The sequence below is a fragment of the Chaetodon auriga genome, chromosome 12, assembly GCF_051107435.1.
Source record: "Chaetodon auriga isolate fChaAug3 chromosome 12, fChaAug3.hap1, whole genome shotgun sequence".
Taxonomy (NCBI): Eukaryota; Metazoa; Chordata; class Actinopteri; order Chaetodontiformes; family Chaetodontidae; genus Chaetodon; species Chaetodon auriga.
The window spans coordinates 4520027-4546328 of NC_135085.1; the positions used below are offsets into that span (position 1 = coordinate 4520027).

A 26302-nucleotide genomic window follows, 5' to 3' on the forward strand; every position below is an offset into this window, starting at 1 on the left:
CTTTTGTGCCCCTGTTGAACCCCCCTGACCTCCAGCTGTCTGTGTATAGTGTATGTACCATATTACCTCAAAATACAGCAGACTGGTTTATGTGGTAATTTGATTGTACACAACTTTATTAAAGTTAATGCACAATACAGACTCAAAAAAGTCAGGGCTTAAAACTAGATTTCACTTGCTGATACTTTAACTTATAGTAGAAACTGTAAGAAAGTTATCAAATTACCGACGGCCAATTGATACACAATGTGATGTACACATTGTGTATCATTGTGCAATATTAGCAATGAGCAGTAATGTCTTTTTTCTTCTTCTCTTTTCTTATTTATTTATTTATTTTTGCTTCTGTTGAGTTTTTACTGTTGGTTCATACAGCATTAATTCATTAGTTTAATTGAAACACCCTTCGCCCACGCAGGTCACGTTTATTCAGGCTACAGAAACACCTTGACGGACCTTTTGATACTCCCCTCTCCTCTAGATGGAGCACATGCTACCACTCAGCTCCTCCGGATATGTCGTTTACACTCAAAATAAAATTGCTTATTGAGGCGGGTTCCGCAACGCTAAAGTCTCTAGTTGTAGTTATTGTCGGGATTCGTGAACGGTGTGAATAAGTTGTATTTGCTTTGTCGTTTTCATACCCCCCACCCCCCTTTATTGTATTTTTTTTTTTTCTCCTGACAGAATCTGCGCTTTTAATTTGTAAGAAAACGTACTTCCGTGTTCGTCGTGCCTGCCTCTTCGTAACTTGATTATGGAGCTCTTTGTATGAGTGGTCCGCGAGGTACCACAGCACCGAGGACACGCGCGGCGGCAGCAACGGCAGAGGAGTATTGTAACACAGAGTCCCAACCAGGGACAGACAGGGTCCAAGCACGTCCCCTGTCCCCACAACGTATCGCCACGGGATACATAACCCACGACGATAAACGAAGGGAAAACGACGCTTCTTCAAAAAGTGCACCATTGCCACTGAAGGTTTGTTTTAGTGTCAGGTATTGAAGAAGTTGTTTTACTGGGAAGTTTGCCAGTCACAGCAGCAGTTACTGAAGCCCGAAAGCCGGCGTGGAGAGGAGAGCAGCGACCTCCAAAAGATCCGTTCAGGCTTATTAAGCCGACTTACCTGCTTAAAACCTTCATTTTTACCCCAAAAGAACAATTTTATTGGACAGTGGTTGTTTCTGTTTGGTCTCTCAGGGACTCGCCGAAAACCTTGTAAGTTTTTAAAAGGTTATCTCAGCGGTTTGTGACAGGAACAAGAGAAGAAAGGAGCTTGAAGACGAGGACAGGCGAAGTGGATGTTACGTTATTTTCAGCCATGGATGTAACCGTTTACCCGCCTCCTCCTCAGCCGCTGGCCGCGACAGACCACACCAGGCTGGGCCAGCTCTCCTACCCTGACCCGGCTTTTGGGACCAACAAGGTAAGCAAGGAAATAAGGAACCCATGCCTCTGTTTCCCATGTCCTGGGGATGAAAACCACGTTTGTGTTAGCTTATTTTCATTTCCATAGCTATCTCCTGTCTGCCAATTAACAGGTAATTAATTGCCTTATTAGGCTCCAGTTATCAGCGCAGCTATTGAAGACGACTACAACCAGTGTTACTCATTTCTTGCGAGCCCATCCACTCACTGGAGGATACACAGACTGGGATTTTACCCCGAGTATGTTGTCAGTGCTGTAATGACACCTTTAATTAAAACTTCACCACTGGTAATTGAAAGATAATTAAGTTCTAGCACGCATTATATCTACAAATACAAGAGTTGTGGTTATAATGAAATACAAGGCAAGTAATTCTGAGAAAAACATGCAGTGTTATCCCTCAGTATGCTTGAATTTGTTCATGTTCAGTGGAGTTCACAGCAGAGCCTCTCATTTCTGTCTTGTGATACTAAAGTTAATTGGTGTCTGGGAAGCTCTGCTGTCTTTCTCTGTCCAGAACAGGGTCGAAGGTCAGGGTCAGAGTCACAGCTGGAGCCTGTAGGGATCCAGTGTCTTCTGTAAGACACGTCTTACGCAGGATGGGCATGAAATTATATTTAACCTTATCCATCTATCTATCTTTTTATCTATCTATCTATGTATGTCTCAGTATGTAAAGTTGTTTGGGTGCAGACAGTGAGATCTTGCTCATTTGACAGTGATGAATTGCTTAATTATTTAAATAGTTGCAGCTGATGAGTGCAGCGATTAGTCAGATTATTAACCTCTCTTCAGTGTTCAGACAATAAAATGGAACACCCTCATTTTGTTGTTGAAAATGCAGTTACATTTTTTCCCACAGCTTGATATGGATGAACAAAAAAATATTTTCTATTACAAATAAAACAGGAAACAATGATAACATATGATTTTTTTAAGAGCTAAGAACTATTTCCCTAGTTTTTCCTGTCAAACTGTGACAAGCTGCAGTCATGCTTTATGTGGAGTCTTACTGACATGACATCTAAATATTCTTGAATTACTAAAGCATATAAAAAGAAAATAATCTGAATTTTCTGTCTCCCACACATCAGGACAGGGTGGCACATGAAGCAGGGTGTAAACTGAAATAGCATTATACAATATCCATTACACAAATATGACTTTCTGCACTCTTTCAGATCACTTTGCTGCCTGATTTTTGTCGTTATGATGTCACTGTTATAAAAATAGTGGACTGAGTAATATCAGAATATAGTGCCATCCCTGAACGGCCAGTGTACAGCTGGATTGATCAGACTATCCACAGGCCGGCTGTCTGATTCTACTCTGCCTGCTCACGTTTATTAACTGTTTTCTCACCACATCGCTGATAGGCCATTTTTCCTCTGTTTAACCCCTTAGCAACAATGGTGTGATGTGGTTACAAAAACTTTGCTTTAACCAGAAGTGTTGCGTTCAGGCTGTCTACCAGTGATCATCCACCATTATACTGTCCATTTCAATTGCCACTTTTAAACCATGCTCCATTTATTAGCCTTTCAGTTACCAGTTTAAATGTGCCGAGTCGTGCCCGAGATGGACCATCCACCTCCCACCTTTGACCGGGTAGAGGTGACGTCAGATGGGTTTCGTCATCATTCACTGATGATTCAGCGACAAGGTTAAATAGCCCTCATTGCTGTTGCCAGATATTTTATCGTGTTGTCTTTGTTTTTCATGTAATAAGCGGTGGATGCCAAGCAAAATCTTAACAACAGCCTGAAAATCCATGATGATATGTACCTGGCTACCAGCAACCATTGCGAAGTGCAATAGTAAACTACCCTAAAGAGGGCACTTGTTTTAAACGTCGACTCTGGCGCATCAGTAGTTAGAGACGCACCTTAAAGTGGGTAACCCTGTTGTAATTAAGATGCACATCCCTGCTGTGCTGGGCAGATGCACTGAGTCAAGCCGAGCCAGCACACGTGTGTGGAAAGGGGTTGCAAGTTCCATATGACGTACTCATTTTAACCAGGTTTTGGGTGATGCAGTGTGGTTTGAGTGTGCTGTGAAGGTTCACTATTGCTTTCTTATACAGTACCTCCGTGACTGGTCATTGTAGAGTGAAGTCTGAAATTCAAATGGCCATAATGTAACTTACAGAAAAAATGGAAATGATATCTACAGCTGTGAACAACTAAAATGAATTGTGTAGAGACGGCTTCAGAAAGATCTCTGAAAACAAAAAATATTCAGACAACTCTGATGTATGACAGAGTGCAGATGGTGATTTCTTATGTACTGTTTGTGAAAATACTATACTGTGACAATTATTATAGAGCAGATAGTCAGTACATTCATAGATGCAGTGTCTACATTCAGCATGTAGTTTGGAACTGGGGCTCAACATCTGATTCCCTACCAGTTCTGCAGTTAACTGTGACCTCTGACCTCAGTAAGTGGTAATTGGACATGGATGGAATATCACATTAATGTATCCATGAGCTAGATGATAGTAATTTGCTGTGTTTTGTTTAACCCTCAGCATTGTCTCTCATGTTTAATGACTGAACTCATTGTGCTGTTTACCAACCTGCTGCTTTTAAGCTCAGAAATCTATCACAATGTGGAGAAATGCCCTGCACACAGAAACATAGAGCAATCCACTGTGTTGTTGTGTTTCAGAGAGAGGGAGGGAGAGATGGAAGATAGAGGCTGGGGATGTAAAGAGAGCTAGCTATGTGGTTGGGGGTAGGGACTGAAGAGAGAGAGAGAGAGTGAGAGAGTGAGTGCATGAGAGAGGAGAGTTGTTGGGGGTAGGGATGTTGTAGATGAGAGAGAGAGAGAGAGAGAGAGAGAGAGAGAGAGAGAGAGAGAGAGAGAGTAGTGGGGGTGGGGCCACTAAGGTTTGTACTATATTTCTCTCTCTGTGTCTTGATGATAGAAGAGATCATATTGCTGTGTGGGGGAACAGAGAGAAAAGAGAAAGAGGATATATAAAAAGGAGAGAGACAGGAAGTAGGAAGCACAGAAGAAACAAAATGACAGAAAAGAAAAAGAAGAGGAACAGAACAGAGAGAGGGCGTGCAAAAAAGAACGGAGAGAGAGAGAGAGAGGCTGTGTGTGTGTGTGTGTGTGTCTGTGGATGTGAATTACTCAGATTGTGGGGACATAAATCTGTTTACACAGTCACATTGTGGGGACTTGCCTTCCTTATGGGGACAAAACACAAATCCTCATAACATAAATCATTAAATCTTAGGGTGAAGACTTAGTTAAGGTTAGGTTTAGGTTAAGGGTTGTGGATAGGCAAGTAGTTGTTCAGGTAAGGGTTAGGGTAAGTCTCCAGGAAGTGAATTGAGTCAATGCTATGTCCTCTGTGTGTGTGTGTGTGTGTGTGTATAATAGCGAGAGGGGGAGAGGCGTGTCCAGATGTGGTAATGTAAAAATGTAACACCAGTGGTGGTCTACATTTTCCATTTCATTTAAATAGAGAACATTTTCAGCACAGTTACCTTTGAAAAGGCACCGTTTTACTCCATGTTGTGCCTATGAACAGGAACTATAATAACAAGGCTAATGTTGATTAAATGTTTCAGCGACGTGCATTAGTTTCTTGGCTGGTTTTGAATCCGACATGACTGTAATACTTTGTACTTCAGGTTTCTAGTATTTCAGTGCTTCTGAAGGAGCCTCTAAGAAAACACAACAAACAGCAAACACAGTATTCATTTTCCATCTGGAGTTGTTTGTACACAATAGCTGTAAATCTGTTCTTTGTCTCATTGAAAAGGATTTCATGGTGATTTGAGAGCTGACTGATTGTGTGGTGACTGCACTGTTTTAAGTGAAAAATGGTGGGTAAACAGACGTTACAGTTGGTGATGATTAAAAAAAAAGCATTATAACTGCCATTAATACCAGACATAATTTGACTGTCTTAAAAAATGTAATTTAGTTTCCCTTTCCCTAAAACATCTTTTATATTACTTACACCCACCTTATAATAATTGCACACTGTATTTACTCTGAAATAACGTTAACAATAACAGATGCACTGTTTTTAAGTCTTACTGATAGCTATGAGCATAATGATGAAGGAATCAACACTGCCTCCTACAAATCACATTTCTATACTAATAAAGTGCAATAGCAAATGCGTTTTGTAGAAATCATAATGATGCACGTGTTATATCTTTTGTCAACATAATGAGGAAACATTGTTAATGAACTATCTGTCAGGATAATGCTGCTATTGAATTGATCAAGAAAATGTTTACTTGACAACATATTTAATTTGACAGTAAAGAGAAAGCACAATATTTCCTTCACCTTAGCCAACAGGGCTTTTGGTGCTCCAACCAAACATGGATTCAGGATGTGAACCTTGGACACTCTTCGCTTTGTGTGCTTACCGTCCACCCCACCAACTCTTTTGACTTGTGTGTGATACAGAATTGTAGCTACACTAGAAAAAACATTACCGGGGAGCACAATCCAGGCAGCAACTACGTTTCCCTTTAAAACATGATTGGCAAAACAAAGTAGCTTTGATTAATTATTCGATTAGTCCATCAGCAGAAACATTCCAGCAAAGAAATCAACCGTTTGAAGTTTCCACCTTAAATGTGAGAATATTGCTGCTTTTCTTCATCTGAACATTAGAGTTAAATGAATATCTTCAGGTTTTTGTTGGTCAACTGGGGCTTTATTATATTGTAATGAGCAGTTTTCTGATGCTTTATATACCAAGTGATTTAATAAATCGATCAAGAAAATAATTGGTGGATGAATCAATATTGAAAATAATTGTTAGTTGCAGCCCTACAAATTAGCAGTATGTAAAGAGTCAGCTTGACTGAAATGACGGTATGTTTAACAGAAAACAAGCAACTTTGGCATTGCTCAGAGGTCTTTTGTCCAACTGCAGAGTGCTTACTCTGAACAAGGCCTCACCAACAAACAACCTGTCATTGTCTTTTTTTAAATATCCCCCCATTTTTTGGAGGGGGTTCTTAGCTAAGCCTCCCAGACCAACCCACACAGCGTTTCTTCCCATGCTGTGTACTATGCCCATTCCCCATTCTGGGAATCTCAGCTCAATGCAAACCAGTGTGAAGTTATGGTCTAGTCATCTTCAGAAGATGGTGGTAAACAGGGTGGTCTGATGAATCTCTCAGCGAACTTTGAAAATGTATGTAATCTTAAAATGACTGCATCCTTTGCCGTACCTTTATAACATGATTAAAGTTGAATAAAGTCACCAGTCACCTTTTTTTTATTGACTAACATTACCAACAAAGCCACTTAATCTAAAACAAGTGTGATTCTGTGGCCAGCATCCAGCTCAGTGTCACTGTTGATGCACAGACACTGGCTGGATGAGCTCTGATTGGCCCTGCTTATAATGAGTCTTCGTAGATGGGAAGAAGGAGCAATTCATTTGATACAGAAGTTAATTAATTGTAACATCGCAATATGATGAGGTGACTTAGCATCTATATGAAACTACACAAGTGCTTGTGGTGGAACAGTTTAAATACATAACTACTGAATGAAACGCATGGCCTTGTGAAAGGCAGAAAAAGAAAGCAAGAGGAGCAGAGATGGGATGAATCAAGTTTAGAGGAGGAATGGAAGGGTGAGAGAGAGAGAGAGAGAGAGAGAGAGAGAGGGCCTAATGTAAACATGATGATTGTGAAAGCTGGGTGAGGTATTTCTAAAGCAAATAGAGGGGAAAAGAGAACAGGGAGAAGAGAAGTAGGCCTGAGTAAAGTACAGCAGAATATAGATTTAAAGAGAGAAGCAAAACACTTGCAAAGTAGGCAGAGGGCAGATTTTAGAATGTAGAGAGGGATAGAAATAAGAGAGACAGAGTAATACACGATAGAGGACAATGAGAAAAGTCATCACGAGTATAAGGAAGTGAAATACTGCATTTGTCCTATGAAATTAAGATCCTAAGTGTTTCCAGCACTCAGATTTGGTGGAGGTTATGATTGATCATGTCACATCAGCCATCATCTGATGTCATGAATTGTTTCTGTTAGTTGAGCAGGTATGACATTTATCGTCATCATCATCATCATTGTTTTAAATAATACTCATAGCTGAAAGGATGCTGGTTTCAGCTGTTACAGTGAAGACCCACTGAACACACTATGTGACTTCAGGGTTTGCCCTCTTCATTTTCTGTGGGACGCTGGTGTTGGAGGTTTGCAGTGTTTGACTAACACCTGTGCTTTTCCTACTGTGACCTGTAAAAATGGCTGCTGACAAAGTCCTTCATGGCACAGGGTCACATGAGCTGCTGGAGACAAAGTCGTAGGTCGCTTATTTCAACAATATTTGCTAACATGGAAGCTACTTGCTAGCTTGCAAGCACACCCACAGCTACAAGGAAGAAGTTTGGAGGCAGTTTAGCAGGATTTGTTTACATCTAGTGGGTCTTCACCTTCACCAGATTATTGCCTTCCTGGAGAAGGAAATGAATGTATTCCATCATTGACAAAGGTTAGGCCAGCACAAAGTTAATATTTAAAAAGTACATTAGCCCAAACTACGAATAAAAGGTAACTAAATCTGCAGAGACGACAGGGAGACGACTTTAGCCCTGCTGTATTCACACATGACTCTACACAGCGTATATAGCATTTCATAAACCCTGCCGCCACCCCAGCATCCACCTGTATGCTCTGCTTCTAAGTCACCTTGGGCAACAGTCAATTAACGTCACACTCAGCGCTGGGCTTAGTGTGTATACCTGCGGGGTACACACTTTGTGTTCATGTAATAATAAATCTGCTCCACATGAGTTGGCTGACTGAACTTACTCTATATTATGATCACTGGCAAGTAGCCCTGGCATAAACAGGATGATACACTCTGCCATTCCCTCACGGCAGAACTACCATTTTTAAAGAATAATTTCTGTCAATCAGGATTACAATAATTAATTAGACTGGATTTGTCACTGCATTTGAAATGGCTTGTCATATATCCACATGAACGCCATCAGCTCGACTGCTTCAGTGCCTCTTGTGATATATCAGCAGCATTTTGGTAATACAGTCACAGTTATTTAGAAAGATTTCCAGTACATCTACAGCTATCTTATCCTTTGGCCCTTTCCCAGAGGTTTTTTTTTTTTCTGTATCACATTCCCATTGTCCCCTCCGACAGTTTTTTTCGAACCAGCCAAAGTGTCGGCATCTCATCTAATTATCTATCAGAACACAACCAGTCAATCTGTCCGTCCGTCTGTCCATGCTGGCTGTCACTCCTGCTACTGAACACCTTGCCAATCCCCCTCCCCCCAAACACCCCCCTCCCCCCAAGCTTGCTGATGATTGGGTGACTTTCAGCACTGTTGCTTGTGTGTTGGTGTATGTGAAAGCGTTTCAGTTGGTTGAATCATGGGGACGGAGCGATGAGGGACTCCTGGTTGGTGGAGGGATGCCAAGTGGAACAGATGGGCGGAGATAGAGCGCTGCCAGAAGAGACTAATTATCAGGATTTCGTTTCCAAAACAAACATATTGCAATCAAATCACATACTGCAATCATTGCTGCATTGTTCTCTCGCTGTGTGTACTGTATTAGTGACAATGAGTTGGATCAATTAACTTGTGGTGGAAGAGATTGGATCAGTTCCTGAGTTGTTGCCGTCTATTTTTCTTTAGCACTCAGCTTTTGTTCACGATCATACAGTGATAACTGTGATGGTGTCGTGCTAATTACCGCGGGTAGATTGAAATAAATAAGTCAAATTTGAAATGTGTAAACTCGCCTCTGCTTTGACCCTGCTTCCTTGTTCTGTCATAAAATATCTTTGATCGCAAAGTCCTGCTCATCTGTGATTTATCTGCTACGTCTGTACAGTGCATACAGTAGGAAATGCCAGATTTGGATTTTAACCACTCACAACTTACTAAGAAAGACATTTGACCTCATGCAAGAACATTTTAGTATTCTTGTCTTGAACATCTTGTTTCAACATCTTTTCATGAGGTTTGTTCATGCTAGTGATTCAAATCAGATTCAACAAACTCTCTTAACTGCACAAACCTGCTGTAAATTGCTTACCTTGATGAATGCCACCTGTGATTATGGACCAGTTTCATTCACAAAAATGTTCCTCAAGAGTTCAAGAGGCTCAGGTCCTGCTGTCAGAAATCAGAAGTCGGAAAGCCGGAAGTCGTAGTGGTAGACACTTTAAATATTAATACAGCTGCCAATGACGTGTCACCAGGGTCACACATACTGCGACAGAAACAAAGAGAAAATGTTTTGACAAGAAGTTAGAAACATCTTGAATATTGAAACCTTTCAGATGTCTGAACTGGGGGGATTTAACACCCAAACCTACCTCACCCCTGTGATTGGCCAACTGTGTGGGGCCAAGCTGGGTTTGAACTTCTCTCTCTCTAGCTCTCTTTTCTTTTTTGTTTGTTGCACAACTATTTCTGTCACTTTCCATGTGAACACCACAGTGCAACACCATAAATGTCTTCCAGGAGACGAGGTCGGACAACATGTTGTGTGAACCAGGTCTTTTCTAGCATAACCCAGTCCGTCGATGGGGAGCAGTCAGGCGGATGTGATTTTACAGTGTCAGCTGTTCTAATGGAGGACGGTCCTGGACAGAGCCCTGCAGAAAGACTCAGCGGCAGGTGTTGGAGTGAGGGAATTTTAACTGTGTATGAAGTTAAAAGGAGTTTTTCTGTGGAGGAAGGCAGACAGTGTTGTCATGATTTGTATGACGGATGTGAACCACTTGGGAATTTCATTTACAACCAAGAAAAAAATTGTTGTGTGAGAAAATTGGCAAGTGAAGTTCTCTTAAATCACTCGAACATGCCACTTAAATCTTTTTGTGTGAGTTCCATTCAATCACTGAGGTTTGTTGTCAGAGCAGTGGGTAAGTTTGGGAAGTTTTGAGCCAAGCTTAACAGGTTCAACCAACCTTGAGATTTTATTTTCTAGTTAGGCTTTGGGCCAGCTTTGCCCATACATGGCTGAAGCTTCAGTTCTCTGAGCCACTAATGTCACTTTATTTGACTGTATTGCCCTGGTGGACATGCCTGTTTTCTGACTCGATAAGTTAATGTTGTTGCTGAAGTTATAGGTGTAGGACTGTACCAAATAGTTCGTAAAAGCTTTTAAGCTTCATTCGTAATGTTGACATTTATGTTATGATGTTATTTATGTTATATTATTTAGATTTATTTGAGAACAACAATTTGACTGTGGTCAGAAACTTGCTGCACACTAAGTGAGGAGCACCGTACATGTATTACTGAGGCAGTCTAGCAGTAATCTAACAGCACCATAAATTACATTAACATAAGCACACTAACAGCTTAATCTGATCAATCACTTTATTCAATTTGAGGATTTCATTCAAGGATTTCAGTTTATTTTTTTACGGTGATGATGCCATAAAATATGAAAACATTCAAAGCTTCATTTGAAAACTTCAATACAATAGAATAGAATAGTAAAAACACCCTGAGCTCAATATTTCCGATCAGTCATAGTTCACAAAAGTTTCAATTAAAACACTGTCTTTACTGGAAGCTGAATGGGGAAATATTTACCACAAAGACAGTGCCACACACACCCACACCCACCCACCCACCCACACACACACACACACACACACACACACACACACACGCACACACACACGCACGCACGCACACACACACACATGCACACACACACACCAGACCTCTCAACCCTATTTTCCTCCTGTATTTTTAACTTTTTCTAAAAACCATTTTAGAAAAAAGGTTGGCTGTTACATCGATGGAAAGAATGACCGCCTGATTGACGTGTTTGCGACATTCCCCTCCGATACAGCAGGTGACAGTATGTAGAACATTAGCTGTAACGTCTGTTGATGAGGAGTCACTCAGTGAAATAACACCTGCCAATAAAACGAAGAAGAAGAAGCAGAAGAAGGATGAGCGTGACAGGGAGTACCTGCCAAAACAGCTCAAAGTGTCTCATCAAATGGGAGGAGGTGTACCCATACTTAATGAAGACTAATGTCTGTCAAAGTCATGCTTTTTGGAAAATATGTCACACGGATTTTAGCGGATCACACAGAGGGAAAAGTGACAAATCTGACAAACAGAAATGCATCCAAGAGTCACAGAAACATGCTCGACCAATGACTGCACTTATATTATCGCTCCCATCCTTTTTCACCCTCTCCTGCCAAACTTCTCTCATATTTTTAAATCCCAATGTTGACAGGTATGACACACACACACACACACACACACACACACACACACACACACACACACACACACACACAATTACAACTGACCAGCTGTCTCAAGAAATGTAGAATGCCCCTGCGCACACGCAAAGGAAATGCATAGCGATCACCCTACAAAGACACAATCTAGACTTAACAGTCATGATACAGCTTAGCCAATAAAACTTGGTTTATTCTGCTGTCATGGAGACAGAGATTAGACAGATAAACAATAGCTGAGTTGAACCACTCCAGCTGTATGAATGTCCCGTCTTCTCTCTCTCTCTGTCTCTCTGTCTCTCTCAAACACACACACAGTCATTAGTCGTCCTCTCTCTTTGTCCATCTGTCTCTCACTGTACAGGCTTGTGAGTTGATTTATGTCCCCCGATGCAGGTTACAGTCAACTGAGATCCATTCAGTCCAGTTTAGGCAAATAGTTTCACACGCCACCCAAACCCCTGAGTGATAAAAAAGGTCTCCAGCGATTGAAACGTGTCTTTTTGACTCATTTACACAAAGATACCCTCACAACCCGAGGAGACGTAATGTTTCCATCTGTGACACTGGCTCTGTTTGAAGAGGAGGCCCAACCCAACACTGCAAACATTTTGCTGCCATGGTCATTGAGCACAGAATTGTTATTACAGGACATTTATGTGGATTTTTAACTACCCAGCCAACACCTGGAAGTATGCTGTGTTCAGTTCAAGTTAAAGTTAGTCGTTAGTGTGTTGATCATTTTACCAGATTTCAACAGTAAGGGCCGATAACTCGTTTTTTCCTTCTTCGCTGGTGTCTCACCTCACAGGCAGATTTTTTTCATTTCAAAAAATTTTTAGATTGAATGCTCGGTGGGTTACTTTACTTTTTGGAATATTATTTTTAAAAGCAAAAACTGAACATTTCATCATTTCATCTTTAGTTAAACAGGATATCAGCTGAAAGTTGGAGCTAAAGGAAATTTACAATTTACATCTCAGTCTTGCCGCCCCCCCATCTCACTCCGTATCGCTCTCCCCTTAACTCCACTCCTTAGCGCTCCCTCCATCTCCTTATCAACCAAACATTTCATTTCTCCCAACCTCTCCTTCTTTTTCTTCCTCACTCTGCTCCCTTTTTCCTTGATACACTGTATTTCTCTCTTTTCCTTTGTCCTTGTCTGTCATCCTAATAGTCTCTCTCCCCCTTTCTCCCCCCTTCCTCCGACCCTGACCCACTTAGCTGGCTGCTTGTTATTCAAACCTTTGCTTTACCCACACAAACACACGCACACACACACACACACACACACACACACACACACACACACACACACACACACACACAGGAGCAGCAGAGATGAGAGAGTGAGAGACAGAGGCATGAAAGGGGGGAGAGAGAGAGGATAATTTGGTTTGACTACAAACCTTGCTATCCTCTTTAGTTCTCTCACTGTAAGGTTTGAGATACACACATGCAGAAGACACAGATAGTGTTTAAGCACTTATTTGAGAGGCAGCAATTCTCTGGCTTTCAATTTGCTATCATTATTACGATTAATTGATTAGTTTACAGTTGCTCCCAGCACGGTGATGTCTTCAGTTTGCTCATTTTGTCCGATTAACAGTCCAAACCTAAAAATATTCAGTTTAACTGTCCTATATGACAAAAAAAAAAAGAGCAAATCTTCACATTTTAGAAGCTGAAACCACAGACTGCTTTTTGCTTGAAAAATGACTGAGCAGTCATTTTACTCAATCCGCTATGAATTAATCAGCTAATTGTTCCAGCTCAGATCAAACCATGAAACACGAATACATGTAAAAATGTGTAATTTCTCTGCTTTGGAACATTCTCCATTTAAAGTGAAAACATCACCTTTTCACAGAATAACCCAAGCATAACAATGGAGGGGTTTTTCCTAGCTCAGAGCGAGGCAGAGGTGCTATCCCCGGCTGTGACCCGTTCAACTCTGATTACTTTTAAAATGGAAAATTTAAGCCTCACAATATGTCGAAGCACTGGCTGTGACTTAGCTGATTTAATATCTCTGTGAAGACAGCACTGTTTTCTTGGTGTCATGGCATGTTTACATTTTGAAGGGTGTGATTTTACAAGCAAATATTCAAAGAAATCTTTTTCAAACTTCCTCATGTGGTGCACTAAATGCCACTGAAGAAGATCGCAGGATGTGACACACATGCATTGCACTGGAGGCCATTCCATTCACAAGCAAGTGCTAATGTTGTTTCATGTTCTCCTAGGACATACATCCCATACCTGATGATTTCCGATGGTTTGTGATAGTATGTGAGGTTGTACTGTATGTGTAGCACACAAAGCTGTGGCTGTTCTCGTTGCGACTGTTAACGGTAACTCTCAGTGTTACAAATGAGGTGAAAATTGGATGAAAAGAAATCTGTACTGCCAAACTTAAGGTGAAAATTACATGTTGAAAATACAAATAATACTCCAAACACTTGTGTTTTGCTTATTTGCATGCTGGTGTTGGATCCTGGAGCGTTTTGACAAAACAGCCTTGGTTACTGTTTCCTGTGAACCAGGGTTGCAAAGCACCATTATTTTCATCATTAATGTTCCAGTTTCTTTTTCTACTCATCTTTTTGTGTAAGAAATGTCAGTCATTTCCCACAGCTATATCGCTTGTTTTAATTTGAAGAACAGTCCAGAACTGATGTCCAGTTCACATTAATTCTTACCATTTAAGACGCTGGAACCAGTAAATGTTTGCTGATTTTTGTTGTGTAAAAGGTCTAAAAATCAACAATTATCAAAATCATAGCATATTTACTTTTCAGTTATTGAACTAATTCTTGCAGCCCTACTTTCAACTATCTTGGTCAGTTGGATGCGTGTTAAAAAAGATGTAGCATCTTCTAAAAAACCTTCGATGGATAACAAAATGGAGCAGTGGACCGTTCGCTGTAGGGCAGCGCAGCCATGACTCACCATCAGCTACACAACGAAGCAGTGGTGTTTCTGTCAAGTTCAGTCTGTTTCGCAGCGCATCAGAACTTTTCCTACCTAACTGTTACTGTTGTTTATGAGTAAGCCAGCACAAGAATACAAGATTTCCTTGCCGTGATTTACCTAACAAGCTGCGAGTTCTGTTCTGAGTTTGCACATTGGCAACACATCATGAAAAATAACACAAGTCAACTCCAGAGACCCATTTCTCAGTTTTCTTAGCAGTTGTCTCTTGACAAAATGTAATGTCCTTTGTATTTCTGCTTTAGTGAGCAGACAGATAGACAACATGAATCAGTGAATCTCCTGACATAGTTAACCTTCAGTCATCCTACCAACTTTGGCACATATGAACATGGAAACCAAACGCGATCGCCTCAACACGACAGAACTCTGAACACTGAAGACAGTTTTGCTTGAAAGGGCATCATTTCAATTTCATTTCAACATATCAGTGTTGAGCAGGCATACACGAAGCTAATGTCACTGACAGTCATAGACTCCCTGCTCCACCCATCCATAGTATCCGTCTGTCTGGCTGTTCCTCCCTCCCTCCATCCCTCCCAGGACTGATGAAGAGTGTAGAAGATTCCACTCTGCCTCTCACACTGCCTGCTGAAAAGAAATCATCACTATCTTTCCCTTATGGCCTTTTTCTCTGTCTCTCTTATCTCCTCTCTTGCCATCTCAAAGGACTTACTGTAGCTTGAGAGCTGTATTTGTCCTGTGAGGAGCCGGAACACATTAGCCACTTAGCTTTCCATCTACATCTTTTCTAGCCTAATTCAGTTTAAGGTGGCGCTCAGCAGATTATTTGCAAACACTTATCAGTGTCAAAGACGTTTGTTGTTTGCGTGTAGTCTTTGGGTTTGGAGTTTTTTCCATAAAAGCTCAGAAGTGGACTTGATCCATAATCTATAGTCTTTGGACTTTGGTCAGCCTGAGATGAGAGCGTAGACCATAGAGCAGGTGAAGCTGGTGAAGGTAAGGGTTAAGGCAGATTGTCACACTGGCTGTGATCCATTAGGTTGTGCTGGTGTGAAAGATGTTGCACATGAGGTGACAGGTGTGATGGTTGAATCTATTATCCAATCACCAAACAGCAAACAGCAACTAGGTATTGTAGTATTATTTCAGCCTGTATTAGCTTATGTATCTTCTTTTTTCTCAAAGACTCTGTGACGTCCACTGCTTCCACTGAAGTATGTTTGTCTGTGTGTGTGATTCCAGTGGTTTATCAGGTCTTACCAAAGTAAATGGAAGAAGTGAGGTCAGCATGTCTCTTCTTCTTCTTAGGTCTTATTTGATATGTAGAACTGTAGTGTGTCAAGCTTTAAAAATTAACTGTTAATTCTATAAGGCACATTTTGTGTGTGTGTGTGTGTGTGTGTGTGTGTGTTACGACACAACTCTGTTTTGGTTGTCTGTTGACTCTGTAAACCTATACCTCATTTGCATAATACCCAACAGCTGGCAAACGGATAGGGCAGTTACACCTGTCTGTCCACCTGTCCACCTGTGTGTGTGTGTGTGTGTGTGTGTGTGTGTGTGAGGCTGTGTGTAAGTGCACATGAGACAGTGCTTTGTTTCTACCCACCTGTTCAAACGTTCGTGTGTGTGTGTGTGTGTGTGTGTGTGTGTGTGTGTGTGTGTGTGTGTGTGTGTGTGAGTGAGTGAAAACAATAAACACACCCAGGCTACCATGAATTATTTGAATAAGATTTATGGACTCAGATATGTACTTGTGTGTTGTTTTGCTTTCCTGGTGGCTGCAGTGCCACTGTTCAATACCTTTAATTTGACTACAGCGATAACAATTAATAGAATAATTGATTAGTCAATCATTTTGATCATTCGAATCGATAAATATTTATTTAATAAAAATACAGAACATTTGCTGGTGACAGCTTTAAAAATGTTTTTGTATATACAGTATAGTCTTTTTAAATCGAATACTTTTGGTTGTTTCACACTACAAAACAAAATGAGCAATTTGAAGGCAACACATTGAGCTTTTAAATAAGCTCTTAATTAAATAGATCACATTACTGACTGATCAATCAAAAGCGCAGATTTTTCTGTAATAAAAATAACAGTTACTTGTAGCCCTGTTTTTGACTGTTTTAATGGTGACTTTTTATTGATAATAATTGATCTTAAGTTAACGGTGTTCTTAAGAGTGTTGCTACGAATGCTCTGACATTTTCTGAAAATTTTCACGTAAGAGTGAGTTTGCCATTAAGAGTTCCTTAATGTCAGATGTCTGTGGTGCTGAAGATGTTGCTGAATACACTTTAAAGTAGCTTTATGGAACTGAGTATAAGACGTGCTGTAGACTAAGAACACATACAAGTGTTGTCATCAAAAAACCCGTGTTGGATTGCAGCTGCTATCATTAGTTATTTATACATATTCACATATTTTAGCACTGTGCTACAGGTCACTGTAGCATTTTTTAGTATCTTTCATTATTAGGTGCAACTAACAATTATTTTCTTGATTGATTATATTGTTCATGAGTTAATCACTCATTTGAGTCAGCTCAGTAATGCTTTCAGCATAGCTTTCATGCTGCCCAGTCCCAACGAGGTCTTCACACACTGGTGCTCTCCCTGAGTCACACCATGAAAGAAGATCACCTGGAGAGGAGATGACCCTTTTAACTGGAGCTGGGTCGATATGATGAGCTCACCTTTGTAGCACAAGTACAGTATATGCACAGACAGCAAAGCTAAAAACACATCTCACATTAGCCTGTGTCAGCAGAGCAAAGTTGTTGTTTTGACAACTTTTTTTGTTGCCAAAAAAATGCCCAGTCTCCGTTACTTTATGCTTACATAGACATTTTGTTAAAAACAGATAGGGGTGCCAGAGAGCAATATGCAAAAATGTTATGTGTGGAAACAAACCTGCATGCAGCTGGACCAAGATTAATGATGTGAAACTATATTCAAAGGTTGGAGATATCTATGATTCATTATTGTCTTGAAGTGGAGACTTCATTTAGAAAAAAGATCTAGAAATGAATGATTGAGTGAAGTGTGTTTTCTGACTGTACATAATGTTATAACAGAGGACAAAAGCAACCTTCGTTATATCAGAAGGAGTACACACTGGCTGCTTCTCGTCACTTAAAGTCAATATGTGATAAGGTGATATGAGCAGCTGTCTGGTGCTTACCTTTAACATGCACAGTGACATTCAAACCTGAAGGGACGTGTAGTGAGATAACAGAGCAATAAGAAAGTAAAAGTACACACTGCATAGTAAGAAGATTTGCAGTGGGCTGTATAATATATGTTGTCACAATGTGCAAGAAAGCAATATAATTTCCTGTTTTCTATCAGGAAATTATGTAACACGTACACCAGCAGATGTCAATCAAACTGTGACTTTGAAATGTTACTGCCTTGTAACAAAAGAGTATCAACAGCACAATCATGAATTTCGATCTAGGACAAACTGACAATCTGAGTATTGTTGATTTTGGCACTTTTCCAGGGTGAACAAACTACACACTCCAAACCTGCTTAAAATTGCTATGTATGCCCAGAGATTTGGTGAAGCACCAGCATTTCCCAGGATGTGCAGCACAGAATGCTGTGACTGTGAGGGAAAACGCTTAATTTTATACTACATAAACCTTTATTTCTCTACTTCTTTTGCATTTATAAATCTATCCCTCCACGCCTGCGATGCCAGTGACCAGTTGAAGAAATTAATGTACGTCTTTATGGATGTGTTGATCATTGGAGCCGTGGGCATTTGTGTGGGCTTGGGCTGATTCCATTTCAATTGTATTTGTCTTCTTTTCTACTGTATCCAGTGTTAATGTACATACTTCGTTTTTGATATTGTGGTGATGCTTGGATTTTGATCAAAAAATCTTCTGAAGATCTTAAAGTTGATATCTTAAAATCTGCTGACAACAAGAGTGAAAAGATAATAGAAGGGGAGCAGGAGTCACATCCAGAGTCAACTCTGACTGCGATGTTGAATTGGAGCAGTTAATACAGTTTAGGAACCATGCTGATGTTCACTGATCTATGATGAGTGTGGAGACCCGGCGTGATCTTTTGATTAAGCTGTCTGTCTTCCCACTTGGATAAAGTAACACTACGAGAGTCTCTCCTTAATTTCAGACAGAATTTGTTTTGCTGCACAATATCTGTCAGCAGTGATGTCATTACTTTGTTCGGGTGGAGACATTTGTTAATTACATACAGTATGGCCCCCTCACAGTACTTGTCCTGCTATATGTGTGAAGGGTTTCAGGGGATATTGCAACACAGCAATGCCTGATAACAGTTTATAAAACCTGTAAATCTTAAAACATTTTGCATCCAGATTTCTTTCTATAAAATAACCCCATCTCAGCCTTCATGTTATAGACATGGACAATAAGACAATGGACAATGATTTAAGCTTAAGACTGATAATAATAATAATAATAATAATAATAATAATAATAATAATAGTTTCATACAAGAAAGGCAGCTCACAGTGTTTTACAACAAAGAAATCACATGCAACAAGTGCTTCTCATAAAAAAAGGATGTATAATAGAAGTCAAAACACTTGTTTGTAACTGGAAAACAGGACCCAGACCTTCACCAGTCCTCACTCAGGCCACCAGCAGGATTTTCAATGTCTGAACGAGATGGCACACAGACAGAGGACTGATCGCTGATACTGGCTGCGAGCCAGTAATCTGTTACCTCCATCTCCACTCTTTGTCTCCTTGCTGGCTGCTCTCTGTTTGCTGTGGTTGATTATAGTTTGTTGACATTGTTGCTCTTGCTTTTTGTTCTCTCCAGCTGGACGGGGACACCATGTTCCTGGGTACGCCAGACGCAGGCCTTGACTTTCCCTCAACCAATCAGGTTAGTGTTACTGTGTGTGTGTGTGTGTGTGTGAGAGAGAGAGAGAGAGAGAGAGACAGAGTGAAAGACAGAGTGAGTTGATGCCCTATGAAGTTGTTTCTCTGACACTTCTAATTGCATTGAGCTATTTTCGAAATTGAAGTAATTACTGAAGTGTAACATCTTCGACATGCATTGAATGTACAACATAATAAACAAATGTTACACCCTGTAGAAGGAAGGCACGTTAGTCCATCTCAGAGCTGTTGAATAAGACACTCTGATCTCGCCACGACGCAGTCACATGGTTCACATAGCTCTCAATAGTTCCAAACAAATCCGTCCTGTAAATCTGACAGTTCCAAGCAGGATAGATAACGAGATTTGCAGCAATTTTCATTCAGTATTGACACATAATGTCCATTGATTACTACAGGAGACCTTTGCTACAATTTTTCAAGTACAATCAATGAATGCCAGCATCTGCTCAAAAAAGGCCAAGAAAGAAGTTTGGTTAATAGTAGAAAATAAACAATGCAACCAACTGCATTCAACAAAACATTTCAATATATGATATATCCATATCTAATATATTATATAATATATACATCGTGGACACAAGCTGTGTTCCTCACCATCAGCCAACCAGGGGTTAATTAATGAATCTTTTCGACAGTTCCTCTGCAACATCATGTGGACGAGTCTGGTGACGAGCGATCTCCCTGATAAGAAAAGTAACAACAAAGAAACAATCCATTCTGCAATTAGTCGCTCCGTCACTGTTGAGATTTGCTGTAGGTGGCAGCTTCGCCCAGTGCTTTGAGCGGTGATGGTGGTAAAGCATTACAGAAGTCACAGTAATATATTACTTCCTCCTTGTAATGAGGTGATGTGTTTTAGGGTTAGGTGATTATGACAAGTGGTTTTGTGCCTCTGTCTTTCAGAGAAAGTTGAAAGTCGGAGGAGTTGTGTTGAGCGGCTTAAATCCATCACTGTATTCTGTCTAAAAAAAAAAATAAAACACAACTTCATTTTCGTGCAACTTCATCCAAAAGCAGCTGGGCTAAGAGACTGTTCTGACTGCAAAGAGAGTGAATACAAGTCCACATGCCCTGGTTGTTTTTAGTAACAGGCCTCCTTCCCCAGAGCCCTTGTCCCTTGAGACACGTGGACACACATACACACACACGCACACACACACACACACACACACACACACACACACACAAAAAAAAAGGTGAAGACCAGTAGCTGAAAGTAAGGATGTGTCTCTCGCTCAAATTAATTGTATGTATAGAGCGTGTCTGGGTTATTGTTTGTGTTTGTGCTGCACTGCTCATAAAATACACAATGTTGGCATGTGTCTATGAAGCCTGTAAGTGTATATACAGTTGCCAGTTTATTAGGTACGCCAAGCTAAAACGAATGCAGTCTAATAGTCCTACAATAAGTCCTCCCTTCATGAAGGGCGTGATGTTCAGTTTTTTTGTTGTTTAGAGGTGTTGATTTAACTTTCTGACACTTACACAGCTTGTTGCATTTTGGGTCCTTTGTAGATAATTGCCTTATGAGGTTATCAAAGTCAGTCTTCCATGGTTTCACATGTCAGCTCCTCAACAGAAAAATATATCATGTCATACTTCGTGTGCCAACGAATGCCGATAACTACAATTAATTTGAGGTGAATGTAGAACAGCTGACATCTGGTTATGGAAGCTAGTGAAGTGTTGGTTTGATGGTGGACAATTTGACCATTTATCAGCTGTCAGGTTAATAGTTATTTGAAAGTCTAGTTGTGGTTGCAGCTGTGCCAGCAACACAGGGAGCAAAAATCTAAGTGTATTCAGGGCCTGCTCTGTCTATGGGCCTCCATCCCACCCCATGGGCCCCAGTGCCCACTGCACTGGCTGCACTGTCTATATTTACGTCCCTGAGCACAAACCATTTTCCATTGTGATTCTATTACAATGGGCTTTATTACACTTGACGTTCAGACAAGCCATTCAGTAGTGTTTGTTGAAGGCTCTCATAAAGACCCTTCTTAAAAACAGTGAGTTTGCTCCACTTTCACAGCAGATCTCTGTTGATAGTTTCTTTCAGATTGTCATTCCTCACTGTGTCTTTGAGCTCAGCTTTAGCTATTTAACTTTTCACTCATTTCCAGTTGCATCAACTTTTTCTCCCATCCTGCTCCACAAATCAATATCGCTTACTGCAATCAACCCGAGCCACATAAAGAATTGCAATGATTTTTTTTCTCTAAGCTTTTTCTTCTCTTATACAGATTGAGAACTACTGCAGTTTGTGTAGTATTATTGAGCAGTATGTGTGGATTGCCACAGGAGTTGCTTATCAAATGCAATTCTGGCTTTTAAAATAGAGCCTAGGATGTTTGCATGGCATTAGTTTGCTCAAACTAATACTATGATTTGATCAATTCGCCATTATTATCTTTGAAACCTTGAAAAACAGCAATAACCAAGGACTGAATGATCCGTTTTTGTTGATTGACTTGAATTTATAACAGAAATATAGTTTGAATGAGTAACTATGCTCTTAGATTTAATCTATTTTGATAAAGGCATGAAGAGCTATTTTAAATAAGCAAAAATTGATTTTTTTGAGTTTGATTTTGATTTGATGACCAGCGCAATGGTTCAGTCCTGGTTGGTGTTCATTCTTGCCCACTTGTGATGCTCTGTGCACGAATCACAGACAGCCATGTGTTGTTGTACAGACAAAAATCTGACGCATTGTAACCAAATGTTGAAAAGGTGTGAATACATCTGTCTCTCAAATGTTCACACACGATCATTATTCCCCCCATAGTGTTAACCACGTCAGTAAGCACTCTGTGGAAATAACCGCTCACTCTGATTTTCTTAGTACATCCATGGTCTGCAGTTAAAGTTACATTGAAATGACACTGAAACTAACCGTTTGCTCCTTAAAGAGCCTATGACTGACACATTGACTAGTGTATATGTTGAATAGTAAAAGGTCACACTAGCTGGGTTGGGCTGCAAATACAAAATATTTTCATGGTTTATTAATCTGTTCACTCTTGGAAATTTAGTTAATTATGGCAATAGTTAGCTAACGACTGCAGTTAATGATTTTTTTCATTATGGATTAATCTTCTGGTTATTTGCTGGATTAATCAATGAATCTTCTGATTCATGACAATATTGTCGAGCCAAAGGATGTAATTTTTTGGTTGACAGTACAAAACCCAACGATATTCAATTCACTGTAATGAGGGAAAAAAAAAGGAAAAAACAAAACAGCAAATTGTCTCATTTGAGAAGCTGGGACCATCTTGAAAATTGATGTTTAATTGAGTTTCAAAATAGTTGGCAATTAATTTTCTGTTGATCGACTGATTAATTAATCTTAATTAATTAATGTTCAATTTGTAACAGAAGACAGTGAAAAATGGCCATCTCAATTTCCCACAGCTCAAGATGATCCATGATGTAGATCTCCAGAGAGCTTTTAGTATTTTTATTGGATCAAGGACTGAAAGAGTGAAGCAGTGGGAGTTGTTGTGATATAGTGTATGTGAGATTACATCATCTTTTATCAAATCATTCATGTGTTTATCAAAATAAGTTTTGGGAGCAGCTATGTGTATGTCAATTCAGTTACATTACATATTCAGCCCATCAACTATTCATGTCTGTCATTTTTGGGAATTTTACCCATTATGTGTTGAGCAGTTGAATTTTAGATGATAGATGGATGGGGCACTGCATTCATCGCATACCTTTAGGGTTCAAGGGTAGTTGATGGCGTATGTACAGCTGTCCTGTTACATCACTTGAGTGCGATGGACAGTGTATTACAGATCAGCTGTTTTTAGATTACACTCTGCTGCAAACACAGTTTTTCTGTGGCTGTCGGTGGAACGATATTCACTACGTGGTCTCCAGAGGGCTAGTGAATCCTCCAGAGAGTAAGATGTGTGTTTGTTAGTTCTGACTTACCTCAGTACCAAGCAAAGCCCATATTAATAAGAAACTCAGCAAGAGATACATTATTCATAGAGTACACTATAGAGAATATTGTGTGGTATAGGAATGTATGATTTGATGTTTTATTCATAGTGTTGTGCCATAAGAAGATGCGGTGTGGTCTGTGGAATACGAATTTATGTCTTTATTATTGATGACATTGCAAAGTCAGAGGTTGTTGTGATGAATGTGACCAATTTAAGTCCAGTCTGACCCTCATCCTTGTCAGTTTTTGAATTGTTAATGGAGCAGCAGTACTGTGTGAAAGCTGAAAAAGGGAGACAGAAAATGACTAGTACGCTGCTTTGAAAGGGAGAAAGGCTCAAAGAAACAGTATCAGTGCTGCACATGTATGTCGAGATTTGCGAGATGTTCAAGCATTAAGTTATGGGTTTTCTATGACAAATCTTTTTGCCTTTAAAGACATCAAATACTGTGTTCATTAACACACACTGTGACCAAGGTGCTGACAAACGAATAAGACTCTCTCTACCCCAATCATTTGCATTTGAGCAAGGCACTGAACTCTGAAACTGTTCCTGAAGCTATGCAAACGCATGATTTTATTAATCTCACACTACAAGCTCAGCCACCTTCCATGCTTACAGTCTATGATTGTATCTATGTATGGTTCAGTTGGCTGGTCACAACATGGGTCCAGACTCTGAACATAACCATGGAAGTGGCTTTACTCATTCACAATTCCAATGAAAATTTATTTTAACAAAAATAAAAGGAGAAAGGTGGTGTAACTCTGTGCAGTCCCACTTTGAACTGAAAGCAAGAAGAAACCAGGACTAACAGTCTACATGGTAATGCTGACATGCTAATGTTGAAGTTACATGTTCAGTTTTTACCATGATCATCCTCTGAGGTGATCTTGTTAGAATGCTAACATTTGCTAATTAGCACTAAACACGGTGCTGTACAGCAGAGGCTGATAGGAATGTCATTAGTTTTGCAGGTATTTGGTCATAAACTCAAGTTTAAAATTGAAATTTTGACCTAATGATGGTGCTGTGTGAAAAGGTAAGGGATCACCAAAGTAATTACAAGTCATACTGTTGGGAACACGAATATCTGAAAACCAAGGGCTCACCAAAGTCATTAGGATTCATCCTCTGTGAACTATTAATGGAAACCTAATTTCTCTCCAAAAGGTAACAAAATCATTACCTCTAAATTAGCACATTATTTTTTCTTTCTTTAATCCTTAGAAAAAAAATATATATATAAAAACAATAAGTTGGGGTTTAATTGAGAGTCACCACCTGGACTATTTGTATATGCAGTGACTTCCTGCAGCCTTCATGGGCTGCCTGCACAGAACCCTGTTTACAGTCTGTATGCAAAGCTAGCCCAGCCAGCTCCTGGCTCCAGGTTCATATTAAATGGAGAGATTTGACAGCTCTATTGATCCTTGTTAATCAAAAGCAAATGAGCATATTTATCAGAATATTGAACTCTTCCTTAGTGTCTGTATCGTGTCTGTCCAGATTCACAGAGCTGCGCGGTGGTTGTGGTTTTACTGAGAAGCTGCCAGGTGTGACTGTATAGAAATGAATAAATGTGACAGATAGAGGCGTAGAAAAAATATGGTGGTCACTACACTTTTCTCTACTCAACCTAACTAGCCTGTTTGTGCCACTGCTGTTATCTGGTTATGATGTTTTTATGTGTTTGTCTTTATTCCTTCATTGCAGCTGTGCAGCACTCGATGTAACCTTTTCTTATCAGGGATTAGCTGTGGAGGGAATGAAGGAGCAATTTATTTACAGCCTCTATCAATTGTATTCTTTTTCTCTAAATAGCTCTCTGACTTTTGTTTTATTTCCCTCTCTTTCTTACTGTCAACTCAATTGTGTTGTAGCTGTTAGATTGTGCTGAAGTAAAAGCAACATTACCTAACTATAAAGATAAAACATGGTTTTGACCTGCGTGTGGGAGACCGAGGCCTGGTGCAGGCTCTCTCTCTCTCCCTCTCTCTCTCTCTCTCTCTCTCTCTCTCCAGCTTTGTCTTTGCTCCTCTTCACGACCTTCTCATTTGACCTCTGACCTTCTCCTGGCCTCTGCATCCATTTAAACCTTTGTTTGTCTCTGTGATTCTTCCCACAGTTCCGTGTGCCACAGCCCCCTCACCCTCTCAGCAAGGTGACGCCCCACAACCCACCCTCACAGCACTGGAGGAGGGACACACACATGGCTGACTCGCACCGTCTGCCTTGGGTGAGTGCACACACACTTACACATGCAAACACAACATTGCCATGGCAACGGTCCAGTCTTTGAGATGATTGTGATGATTTCCATTGAAGCTCACACATCTACAGGCAATGAAAGTTTGATGTTCAGTATTCATTGGTTGCACTGTTGATTGGTTGGTACAGTTTGCTAATTGCCAGCATTGCATTGTCTCTCCTGTAGTACACAAAATTCAGGTAGCAGCTTCTCATTTTCTGAATGAATGATGATCACAGAGTCATATTTAATCAATTATCACATCTCTTGTGATTGGGCCAGAATGAAACAGGCAGACAGTTTGTCCATATTTATTTCTTACTCAGACACATTCTTACAACTGCATTTCCACTAGTTATTGTGTTTGAGAGGAAAGGAGACACATTCAGTATCTGTGATTTAGGAGCTGATAGCAAGTTCTCTGGTGTGACGTTAATGTGTGAACTCAGCAGCAACACCACATGACACTCTTTACAGTAGTTAACATCGCCATGACCACGATGTCAATGATAGGGGAATAAACCACATTAAAACCG

At 40.2% G+C, this 26302-nt stretch overlaps 1 protein-coding gene across 1 annotated transcript in view; it reads left to right on the forward strand.

Moving 5' to 3' along the window:
• The first annotated feature begins 769 nt into the window (after nucleotides 1-769).
• The window catches only part of tox (thymocyte selection-associated high mobility group box), a 48876-nt gene continuing 23343 nt past the window's right edge, over nucleotides 770-26302 (forward strand). The window contains exons 1-3 of the mRNA XM_076744059.1: nucleotides 770-1426; nucleotides 19471-19536; nucleotides 25644-25754. Coding sequence (XP_076600174.1) covers nucleotides 1322-1426; nucleotides 19471-19536; nucleotides 25644-25754 — 282 coding nt within the window. The 5' untranslated portion in view covers nucleotides 770-1321. The remainder of the gene's footprint in view (nucleotides 1427-19470; nucleotides 19537-25643; nucleotides 25755-26302) is intronic.